Below are 12,844 nucleotides of genomic sequence, written 5' to 3' on the forward strand. Positions count from 1 at the left end.
CGAATCACCACGGGCTATTAATATAAGGTAATGTATAGCAAGCATGAACATATTTAATATTTTGAAGATGGATTATTGAGAAAACGAAATAGCATAGCTTTAATCTTGTTTGACAATGACGAAATAACAGAGCTTTCATCTTGTTTGACAATGTTAGTGATTTTAAGTTCTAGCTTTTTTGTTTGTTTATATGATCGTTTTGGATCAATATTAAGCATAAATGAATGAGTTAGCAGCCACATAAGGCTCAAAAAACTGGATGATGACCGACTATCTATAAATTGGCCGGTAAACATACATCATTAGGACGTATTTTGAAGTTTATTACATAACAGACCCCACGACTAGATCAATACATAACATACACATTTTATCATAGTTCATTGCATCGTCATTATCCTTTTTAACTTGTGAACAAACCATGAGCCTTACCTACACCAAACAAGTAACAAAACTTGGTTTGTTAACCAAATCGGAATTTTAATACTCGTATTAAACAATTTAGTTAACTAAACTAACCGGTTCGAAATTCAAACATTAACCGGTTTGCACCAAACTATATTGAATAAGTGAATTAAAAGAATTTTCATTATCCTTGCAACGAAGACTAGTTTACTACAATAACATGCATAATCTTATACATTCAAATACTTTATTTTCTGGGACAGACATACAAGAAACAACATAATGGCAAAGAAAAAGTTGTCCCTAGTTGACAGATAACTTTAGGGATAACATAAACCAAATATTACTATTATAAAAACAATATGGGTTGATCAGGGTCAGTCTCGGGGTTCAAGACCAGCAATTTCTCTAACCACTTGGGCTTTGTCAGCCTCAAACTGTTCATCCTCTGCGTCACCAAAAAAAACAAACTTGAAATGAAATTAATCATATGAGTTGCAATTGTTAACATAGCTAAACATTGATCAAGCATAGAAGCAGATGATGTGACCCATGCAGTACAACTTAATATGAAGTATCGAATTTGAACAATGTTCGTCAATTAGATTATTAATGTGTCTATTGGGTTGTGTGTCATCTCAAACAAGTCATCTTATTCACCTGGGAAACCCTTTTCCCAAAAACCAGCTGTTTGGGCCAAATTAAAAAATTAAATGATAGGGAAAAAGGAATACGCAATAGTCATTAAATTTCATCTATCAAGTGAGCACCCTGATTAAGATCTCTTTGGATGAAAATATGTTTAGGGTCAACAAGATGTGTAAAAGAAAGCAAAGAAAAAAAATATTCCCCCTTAACCCCAACCCACATATTTGAACTTAACCTCTAACTGAATGCATTTTCTTCTTTTCTGACCTTTATCTGGCTTAAAATCAGCGAAGAGACGGAGAAGCTTGCTCCTGTTTGTAACAAGTATGCCAACGATGTCAGCTGGCTTATTCTGGTTGGCTGCAAATAACTGCAAAAGAGATTTAAATCATTCATACTAAATCACTGATCACCTTGATCACTATAGATATATGTGGTACCTTAAAAACATGAAATGCTTCTATCTGAATGCTCTTGCTTGACTCCTGCAAAAGATCAATCTTTTACCAAATGATACGATATGCAAGCATTGATCTATGAAATAGGGAAAATAATTGTACCCTGAGTAGGTTCATTAATATTCTCAAGTTGTCCCTGGAACTCACATATCGCGTCATTACAGCAGAATTTGAACGATCTAGCAGCATATCTCCCAATAGCTGTAAGATAAATAGGCTATCAGCACAAACTAACGCTTCCTTTGTCCATAAATAACTGTCTATCTTACTACTTTAACAAGGATTTGGGTACCCGCAGGTTGCTGCGGGGACCTTTCTCAAGACTATAAAGAATAGTTCATTGTAAAAATTAGTTATATTAACGCAAATGATGATGCTTTAACGATAGTTAGTGTGTTAACAATGAAGAAGCCTAAATCATAACAACAATTTCATAAACAGTTAAACACAACAGTCAAACTCAGATATAAATGAATAAAAATTATGATAAGGTAAAAAACAAATATATTTAAGTGAACTAGTACAGCCTTGTTTATTTAATAAAAAAAACATCATTTTCAGAGACTAAAAATAAAGCTATGCTGTGCTATACAGTCGAAGTTCGATAAACTAATACTCGATTGATAAATAAACTCTCCAAAAAAATATTTTTGCAGGTCTCCTTTTGTGGATAGGGTGCTAATTAATACTCGATTACTTAACAACTCTTCTAATTAACAAATTTAGGTGGTCTCCTGATTGAATTAGTTTTCATCTAGCAACTTTAGTTTAAACAATAAAAGTCATTTTAGTAAGAAAAATAAAACCTGTAGTCACAATAATAATAATAATGAAAACTATTAAAATTCTTGATAAAAGCGTAACAATATAACAAAGACTTGGTAGTACGGAATTATTTTAACAAAACATCACCTAAAACCTTAAATTATATATTGCAAGAAAATATAATATTGAACAAATAATATCATACATTCTCCTTACCTTGATAGCTTGTCTTCTGGTTATGTAATTTGGAGACTCAAGAAGCTTTGCATTGTACTCTGCAAAAAACTGCATATAAAACAAATTAATACTATTTGGCATTACGTTATGCTCAATAATAAAAAGACATTATTATGCTACTCAAACTACTGTAGCTCTAGGTGTGACATCTAAGATATCATATTAATACCCTTTACCCTCTCGAAGTTTTCTTTTAAAAAATAAGAGACTTTGCTTCAAGTATATCCTTGGTGAAAATGACCAACAGATAAACCATAAGCTTCATCGTACCGCCTTTCATAAAAGACACAAAAAAGCATGATGAATCTAAGTTGCATTACTAAGATGAGATGATTATTAACACTCATTTTCTTTCATATAATCATCAAACAATACAGTACAGTCAAAAATCGCAAGTCACGACCACTACTTTGTGACATGCAAATCTTGTTTAGCCATCCTTAGCGTAATAGCCAGGCCTCAAACTGTTCCACTAATGAAATTTATGGGTCTAGTACTCCAGGCTAATTTAATAATTAGATTTAGTAGTTGGTCGAGGCCTGTTACGCCAATTAGGGTCTATTTATGACTTACGAGCATACTATGACCTGTATATAGGAAATAAACCAAGTTATTAACAAGACTGGAAACTTATTTGGTGAGCTTAATAATAGTTTCTAGAATTGTGAAGAATATGAACGACCGACCTCTCGGAAGTCAGGTAACCACTTACATTTGAACACACACAAAATTTGTACACGTTCTGACAGCCTAATAAATATTGTAATTTTAACTAAGTGCATAATGATTAAGACACTGAACTCTGATCCATCTCTCTCTCTTTTAATATCTATTTCATTTGTTGCATTCCCCTTCTAAATATAGATGAAGCCACACACAAGCTGATTTAATAGCAAAAAAAATTATGTCTGAGATATTTAAAAATTAAAAAAGTAGTTGTAATACTTTACTACAGACTAGGATCTATTACATACCCAGTCATAGTTTTTAGACAGAAACTCTGCCACAGTAGACTTGTGTCGCGTCATGAGCTCCTGCAACAAAAATGATAATACTAAGGTATAGTAATAATGTTAGTATGAAATGATGAACACATTAATTTCAAAATGATTCAATTAATGTAGATTGTGTTTCAAAAGCTATTAGACAAAAAAAAATTATAAACTTGATTCACCGTTACAGTCATACATCCCAAATTTTTGTGCACATCATGGAAAGTTTATTGAAGGGAACCCCCAATGTACACTCTAAAATGAGCCAATTTGTTTTTGGTGATTCTTGATAGGTGATACATAAATTTGCATGTTGCTTATAGTATCATATACTTCAAAGTGCCATCTATGCAACTAGAGGTGACAAATTCGCACACTGATATACATATAGGTTAATTTAGATTTATTATTAATTATTAATTATTATTATTATTATTATTATTATTATTATTATTATTATTATTATTATTATTTTATTTTTTTTATTTTTTTTAAAAAAGAAAACATCACTTATATTAGAAATTTATAGAGTTCACAAGAAATTAGTGGGAAGCCGAGATACTATCTGGGCGCCCACTCCTCTAGATATAGCAAAACTAACTCTACTAAATATATACTATTATATGCCCAATGGGTTAAGCCTAAAAACTGAACGAAAAGGGAAGAGTGAGAAACAGGATGAGGGTCACTGAGTTAACATATGTAAAATGGAATTAAATTAAATGTATAAAATCCTCCAATCCTTCCTATAGATATAAAGCGTTTGCAAATTGACCACACCCTGCTTATTTTGGACCACTATCTGAATCTAAACATTAGCGATTTTAACCAGTTACCTAAACCGGCAGGCCTGTCCATATTGACACGCCTGCTCCGATATCAAGAACAAAAACACAAAGCAATAACCAAACAACATTGCTTGTTTATAAATTTACGAAACAGTAAAACCTAGACATTATGCATACTTATATATCACAAATAACTTTATCTGGAAATAAAGTGTTCGCAATTTGACCACACCCTGCTTCTTTGGACCAGAATTTGAATATAAACATTAGCAATTTAACCAGTTATCCAAACGGACAGGCCTGCCCATATTGCGACGCCTAATCCAAATTCAAGAACAAAAACACAAAGCAATAATCCAACAACATTGCTTGTTTATACTTTATAAATTTACCAAACATTGAAAAACCTAGACATTATGTATGCTTATATGCCACAAACAACTTTAGATAGAATATATGTCCATATTATAGTTCTAGAAAACTCAACCTTGAACGTTGCCGCTGCATCAGCAGAAATATCAAAATTTGGAAGCTGAATAAAGTTAAAGAACTTCTTAATATGCTCAGATTCCAATACATATCTGCGGAACAATCATTGAAACTCAAATGGCAAGTAAATACAGAATAGTATTTTATATACCCCTCCAAATCTTCTTTCTTTCCATATGAAAGTAGGGCTGTAAACGAACTGAAGTACTAAACGTTAGAGCAACCGTTCATGAACCATTTGGCTGGACGTTCATTCATGTCATCCGTTAAGTTAAAAGAACAAAAAATCCATTTGTTTAGGTAAATAAACGAACATGAACATAGCTCCCGTTCGATCATTTATGTTCATTTACATAAATACTTTCATAACTTCTAAACCCTAACAGCTTAACTTTTAGACTTTTTCTCACACCCACAAGTCTTCCTTTTGGAGGATCACATGCTTCCGACCAGCCTTTCTTTGCTTAAACATGCATTTTGGAATTTTACTGCTTCTATCAACTTTCTTTTTTTAACTACTTCCATAGTTGCATGTCTAATATTAAAATCACGACTAAGCATGTTAGATAAACTACTCTCAGAACACGAAAGTTTTGAAAATTTGAAATTTTACTGCTTCCCATAGCGCCCCATAGCGCCCGTGGGTGTTAAGAAATGAACAAACATGAACAAACCAATTTCTCTAAAGAACGAACATCAACATAATTAACATTTATTAAGTTGAACTAACCAACATAAAGAAGACTCGGTTCGTGTTTGTTTACAGCCCTATAGGAGAGTTTAACCACCAACGCGTTACATATGCCTCTAGAGATTAAAAAAATATGCATATGTGGTCAAAACATCTTTTATGGAAGATGCTTTGACATTAACGGAAAAGGTTTATTAAACTGATAGTTGGCTAGATTCTAATCTGCTCTTAAATATAATCTGAAAACTCTTATCACATGCAATAGAGTATTATTCACATGTTCTCCATTTGGTCAAAACATATCTAGCTGGTTTGAAGTAATTAAGTAAATCACGCACCTAGCAACACTTTGATGACGTATGCATTCCCTTAGCATAGCACCATAATGTAATGCCATATCAGTGTCTTCGTAACTATATGTAGGAAGATCCAGAATCAAAATGCAACACAAAATGATTGGAAAAAAAAAAAATGTCAGCATCCTTGGTAGCTTACCCTGATACCAAAATATCCATAAGATCAATGTTGGCCTCCAAATAGTCACATGCAATCAAGCGTGACTGTACTTGTTGCCGCTGTAAGTTGGCAACAACCTGAGTAGCATCCTTACGAGCCTGCCAAGGTGATTTTGAACTTTCAGTTACGAACAGAACGAAAACCAAACATTCTGAAGAAAGAAGAGCAGACTGAATAGATGTTTACTTCTAAATTCAACTTTGGAAGACAGATTATTAACAAGCGGAGTGTGTTTTCTCTGAAGAATTCTTGGGTGAGTTGAGCACAAGCCTCTGAAACCGGCTCAGCTTCACTGTTCCCATATAGGATTTGTTTTAGCTCACGGATAAGCTTTCCCAACTCTGCAAACTGGCAAATGAAAGAAATTCATATATGAAGTAAAATAAAGGTCTCGGTCTATATGTGCAGTAACATCGCCATTATGCTTTTATTTATGAGGGTGAAGGACAGTAATCATGCTTGTTTACGTTGCTTTATTAAAAATGAATGAAAGTAAATGATAAATGACTAATACGCATGTAGAATATGTGAGTAAACATAATCAAAGTTAAGTACAAAAGATAGAACATCAGATATCAGTGAATGTCCGCAGACTCAAACAACTAATAATCAAATAACAGGCAGAGATGAGAGAAAAAAGATGACTGAACCACTATATAGAGTGGCATTAAAACCACAAATAAGAAAAAAACTTAGCATCTACATCCAACATATGCTAATATTCCAATAACTAGTTAGTGCTAGCACACTCAAGCAAAACACAACAAAAAGAAAAAGATATATAACAAAACTTTACCCAAACATTGATAAGGTCCCAAAAGCCAGAAAAGTAAAGCACCATGTAGGTATTAACCCATTCTTACATTAAGCTACCTTACCATTCATATACCACGGTTGTACATTAACGTACCTCAAGCTATTTGAGATTACTGAAGGAACGGAATAAATTCTTTGAAATTCAGAATTACGTGATTGGCCAAAGGCATCTCTAATGAATCTATAAGAAGCAACCATGATACTTATTTTGGTTGAGTTAAGGGAAGAAGGAATAAAACACATTTTGTTGCAATGTAAAAAAAAACCATGGAATTTGCAAAATTTTAAGTGAGATGACTAAATAGATATTATTTTAAATAATTTGTTTCATTGAGATGAAATGATACTAATGAAAATCTGATCATCACATTTCATCGAATATTCTAAAAGCATTGGCAACAGAACGCAATAACTAAACGCGCCTCTGCTTAACAAGCTCAGCAGGAAAGCAGTGGTGATTGCATTTTCTTAAACATAACCCCTAGTGAATTGACTACCTGTATCCTCTAAAAGTTTATCATAACTAGATAACTATCTAGAACTTTGGATACAAAAGGGGCGAGGAGACAAGAAAACCAAAAAGTTCATTCCATAGATAGTTTGGACCAATAAGTGAGAGCAATATATATGAGTATGATTTATTATTAGGTAAGAGGAAGGGTTATTTAAGAACTCACAAATAAATAAAAAAACGTGAGAACAGTTTTGGGCATATTTTCCCCACCTTTCTCTTTCTTCAATTAAATAAGAAAATTCATCCAAATCATTCAAAATGCTTTATCTCACAAACCGTAAATCGTTAAATGAAAAAAAAAAAAGTATGGGTAGTCTTAAAATTTCGTCCTCTTTCGTTAGAGATGCAACTCGATATACTTTTGACGACTTTTTAATTTTCGTTTTTTTCCCTTGTACTTATGTACCTACACATGTGTAGGATCTTTATTTTCACATTTAAATTAGTAAATAATCATTTGTACACAACAATGAAGGTTAAAGGTGGAGCCCGTCAATCCACGGCGGAGCCATGGTGGCCAAGGGCGGAGCCCATCAGTCCATGGCGGAGCCATAGCAGCTAAGGGCTGAGCCCGTTAGGTAGATCACCCATTACCGATCACCCACTATGACCTATAACCCTCTATGACCTATCACACTATGACCTATCACCCTCAATGACCTATCACCCTACCAGCTACCCTTTATGAATATCCTTAAGGGCGAAGCCCGTTCCGAATCACAATTTTCGTTCAACTTACACATGTGTAGGTTATGTGTAAGTATCAAAAAGAAAAAAAAAATTAAAAGTCGTCACTCAAAAGTATATCGAATTGCATCACTAATGAAAGAAGACAAAATTTTAACGCTATGTTCTTGAGTCTATTTTTTTAAGAGAAGAAAAGAAATGATATGATAAGAAGAGATAAGATTTGATCCTTCCAAATCATCCCAATAATGGGAGGAAGATTTTATTAAACAAAAACAACTAAAACTTCCTTTCAAATCATTTCAATTCATTTCCTTTTTCCCTTTAAAAAAAACTCAAGAACTCAACTTGTTCTAAAATCACTTGGATTCTTTTCTTTTCCCCCTTTAAAAAAACTCAAGAACATAGTGTAAGACTATCCATACTTTTTATTTCATGTAACAATTTACGGTTTGTGAGATAAAGCATTTTGAATGATTTGGATGAATTTTCTTATTTAATTGAAGAAAGAGAAAGGTGGAGGAAATATGTGGCCCAAAATTGTTCTCGCGTTCTTCTTTATTTGTGAGTTCTGAAAATAACTCACCCCTATTAGGTATATAAGTATCTATGCATTCATAAAAAGATGTTTCTTTTAATGGTCTTTTATAGAGTGATACATACAATCTAAACTAGGTTAATCAACAAAACAACGTTACACTCTTCTCTTAATTGAGACAGTTGTAGAATAAAATTTTCCAAAACTTAAAGTTGTTAAATATCTACTTATGGTCGTACTTAAAAGGTAACTGGTAACGAAACCGACTCCAAGCAATGAATTAGAAAGCGTTGATTAAAACGTTGGTTCCACACAAATCTTGAAATATGGGACAACATACCACACATGGCCTCTAAAATCAATTTTCAACTTTTGATAGAGGTACTTAATCATGTTAAAATTTCTATTCTCAATGTTTTACCATTTGAGGAAGGAGTTTTACCGGTTAAGTATTTGGGTGTTCCTTGGTGTCTTCTAGATTGATGTTAAGGGATTGCAAACAGTTAGTCGAGCAGGTTAAGCATAGATTTGAAGATTAGAAGAATAAATTCTTATCTTTTGCGGGTCGTCTTCAGCTTATTAACTAACTCTGTATCTCTTCCATGCATGTGTATTGGTCTTCTGTTTTTATACTGCCTTCGCGGGTTATTTTAGATATTGAGCAGATTATGAGGGGCTTTCTTTGGAGTCAAGGCACTTTAAAAAGAGGGAAAGCAAAAGTTGCTTGGGATATTGTTTGTCTTCCAAAAGATGAAGGAGGCTTGGTATTCGGAAGTTAGAGCACTTTAATATTGCTTTGATGGCGTCTCATGTTTGGCGTCTCCTTTCTTTGAAAGGATCGCTATGGGTTCAATGGATCCACACTTATAAGCCGAGAGGAAGGAGTTTTTGGGATGTGAACGGGTAGTGTTTCTTGGAGTTGGCGCAAACTGCTTCAGATTCGCCATGTATTGCAGAAACATTTTTGGCACCAAATTGGCAATGGTAACTTAACTTTTGCTTGGTTTGACTCGTGGTGTGATAATACCCCTTTGATCGAAAAATTAACACCTAGACTCATTTCAAATGCGGGTTTTCAAATAGAGTGGAAGGTGTCTGATGTTGTAGTTAATGGCGGGTGGGCTTGGCCTAATAGTTGGGGTTCTCGGTTTATTCCTGGTGAGCTGCCTGTCCTTGATCTCTCTATACAAGACTTGGTTAAATGGAGAGATATACAGGGTAATATTGTTGATTTTTTGGTCTCTTGCGCTTGGGAAAACTTACGTCCAAATCTGCTAAGGTTACTTGGTTTCGTATGGTTTGGTTTAATCAATGTATACCGAAACATGCTTTTGTTGTAAGGCTAGCGGTTATTCGGAAGCTTAAAACTCAAGATATGTTGCGGTCATAGGATGTAGCTGACAAGATGATTTTCTATGCCCTTTATGTCAATCCATTCCGGATTCTCATAATCACTTATTTTTTGAATGCCCTTATTCTACACAGGTTTAGAATCTGGTGCGTTAAAAGGCACAGTTGTTGAATCATTCGGTTTGCTGGGATGACATTGTTTTGGAGATCATTACCTTTGTGCATAAAAGCTCTATCAAGAGTGTTGTCTCCAAGCTTCTTTTTGCTGCTTCGGTGTACTTTATTTGGCGGGAAAGAAATTCAAGACTCTTCGCTCAAAAGAAAAAACCACCTAACGATGATGAGTTAGCTGCTTCCATTATTTACACGGTTCAATTGAAGTTGTTTACTTTTCGCTTCAAGAAATCTAGACGATTGGATGAGCTAAGAATAGCTTGGGATTTACCTTCCTATGTTACTCATGTTCGATAATTTTGTTCATTTGTAATTGTATAGATATAGGGAGTTTATGGTTTCATTGGATGTTGCACGTTGTGCATGGTTTGTAAAGTCAATCTAGTATACAACTAGATTGCCTATTCTTCATTGATATATAATTTATAACCAGGGGTGACGGCGTTTTACCGTATTTGTGTCTATGTGATGTATATAACCGGCTAATCTATAGGTTACCGGTCATCAAAAGGTTAAAACATAGTTTATTTCATATAAAATGACAAAAAAGCTCAACTACTTGATTAACCATGGCTAAACTGGTTTTAATCCTTTTGATTAGCCATGGTTAGTCAAGTAGTTAAGTTTTTTTTTTTTTGTCATTTTATATGAAATAAGCCATGTTTTTCTCTACATCATGTACATCATATCACCATATCTTTTTTCTTCTCCACCACCGCGGGCCACTTCTCGTGTTTTTCTTCTTGAAGATCTCGTATATCTTTTTTTTTTTTTTTTTTTTTCCATCTTTTTGTTGTTTGACATGTATGTTGTTTGAGATGTTGTTCAATATCTCGTAATTTCTCTTCTTGAAGATCTTCTTGTGTTATCTTATTGATTTCAGATCTATTATTAATTTTCATGTGTATGTATATACACCCTCTTAGACACCATACTTTTTTGTTACAAGAATCAATTAACAAAAAAAACTGGACTTGGTAAACTTGAAACGAATTTCGGATCTGCTCTTCGTGCTCGTTTGGTGTCGACACCAACGACTACAAGACCGCCGACGTTTCATGATCTAAATATGTGTATATAAAACTGGTGATGTAGTGGGTGTGGAGTAATTGTTGTCATGGGAAAGAAAGGGGGTGGAAAGGGAACGAGTGTTTTGGTGGTTAGGAATTTGTCTTGGATGAAGATGGTTTTGATTTGGAGACTGGTGATAACCAGCGGTGGTATAGTGAGCGGTGGTATAGTGGGCTGCTGTTGTGGTGTTACGGTGGTTCGATGGTGGTCCAACACTGGTGGACGGCTGATTGTGGTAGTAGCTGACCGGAGTTGTAAGTGATGGGGTGGGTGAGAATACTATTTGGGATGACAAAGACAAGAAATTAGGGGTTTTTTTTTATTTTTGGGTATATATGTATAATAAAGAGCATGTAGGGGTTTTTTTTTTGTCATTTTATATGAAATAAACCATGCTTTAACCTTTTGATGACCGATAACCTATAGATTAGCCGGTTACATACATCACATACACACAAATACGTTTTTCGTTGCATTGCATAGACGGCTTTAAAGATGGTTACATTACATAGACATTTTGGCTTAGTTAGCTACACTCACAGGTCATTTTCCCTATATACATATATATGTGTATGTGTGTGTTTCTTTTAATCGCAATTCTACCCTGTTCTTAAACTACCCCAAATAATCCTAAAATCAGCTATGCGAGATAGAACTTGGACTTCACCCCAAGAGGTAAAAGTCTCGGCTAACTCCACATTGGCTGATAGAAGTATATCTAAGTCATCATCATAATAATATACTACTAAAGAATAAGATAGTATTTAGAATAGATAGATAGCTGGATTCAGAACAAGAAAGAAAAAAAAAAAAGACGCATCTAAAGATATTAGCAGTAGAGTTGATAAAATTGGGAGGTTAGATCAGAATCAGAAATGAAATGCAACGAAAAGAAAAAAAAAGACCTTTTCTTCACGTTTGCTTTCGCGAGTCTCAGAATTGCGATCAATGAAGATGAGAAGATCTCGGGTTTGACGGACGAGGTCAACGGGAGTCTTGGGCTTTGACTTAAACAGACCTTTCATGTCAACCCTTTTGCTGCCGGTTTCTTCTTCTTTCTTTCCTTTGTTTGGTGGTCCGCCGGTGAGAGACGACACGTGCTCCAGTGGTTGGTTTGAGATGATGATATGCTCTTTTAAGCCTCAAATTTATATTTATATTTACGTTTATATTTAATGAAAAAGACTCTCCGTGTTGCGGCGTTTTTTATACAATAAAGTTTTGGCAAATTTATAAACTTAAACTTTAAAAATAATAACTTATCATATAGCAATAACATTAAAAATTTTATAAATGAATAATAAGTCGTATAAAAACACAAACAATAACTATATTAATGTTTTAAATGTTTATGAAAAAAACTATTATATATTAAAAACGTTATATATATATATATGTATAAAAATAGAAGAAAATAATTAAAAATCAAATTTTTAATAGTAAACCATAACTTTGTGCAAATTGTATGATAAAAACCTGAGAACCCAAAATTTTAGTGTCAATAAAAATAAGAACGAAATTTTTTGCGGGATACAAGTTAAAAGATGAAAATTTTAATTAAAAAAAACAACTAAACGTGTAGCAATACAATAAAAATAATGTAAAAGAATATTAAGATGTATAAAAATGAAATGACTAGACTCGATAACCGAAAACACGACACATTTTTTATACCCCCACTGCGTCGTAGTAGAGTTGAGCACTC

The 12,844-nt window shown here is 33.7% G+C and overlaps 1 protein-coding gene across 1 annotated transcript; it reads right to left on the bottom strand.

Annotated features, from left to right (window-relative positions):
• Nucleotides 1-561: 561 nt before the first annotated feature.
• Nucleotides 562-12,268, bottom strand: LOC122595050 (putative MO25-like protein At5g47540). Its single transcript, XM_043767333.1, has 11 exons — nt 12,045-12,268; nt 6,176-6,337; nt 5,969-6,087; nt 5,812-5,886; nt 4,781-4,874; nt 3,488-3,547; nt 2,493-2,561; nt 1,614-1,712; nt 1,494-1,538; nt 1,321-1,423; nt 562-853 (listed from the first exon to the last, which is right to left on the bottom strand). The coding sequence occupies exons 1-11, from the start codon at nt 12,162-12,164 to the stop codon at nt 783-785; spliced, it is 1,017 nt and encodes a 338-aa protein (XP_043623268.1). The 5' UTR covers nt 12,165-12,268; the 3' UTR covers nt 562-782.
• Between the last annotated feature and the right edge of the window lie 576 nt (nt 12,269-12,844).

Source organism: Erigeron canadensis, chromosome 4, assembly GCF_010389155.1.
Source record: "Erigeron canadensis isolate Cc75 chromosome 4, C_canadensis_v1, whole genome shotgun sequence".
Classification (NCBI taxonomy): domain Eukaryota; kingdom Viridiplantae; phylum Streptophyta; class Magnoliopsida; order Asterales; family Asteraceae; genus Erigeron; species Erigeron canadensis.

Bases quoted from the DNA above. Each gene is read 5' to 3' on its own strand.
- LOC122595050 (XM_043767333.1), bottom strand. From the start codon at position 12,164: ATGAAAGGTCTGTTTAAGTCAAAGCCCAAGACTCCCGTTGACCTCGTC. The intron at 6,088-6,175 runs GTAAACATCTAT...TCACCTTGGCAG, and splicing joins TTCCAAAGTTGAATTTAGAA to GCTCGTAAGGATGCTACTCA. The intron at 2,562-3,487 runs GTATGTAATAGA...TTTTATATGCAG, and splicing joins TGTCTAAAAACTATGACTGG to TTTTTTGCAGAGTACAATGC.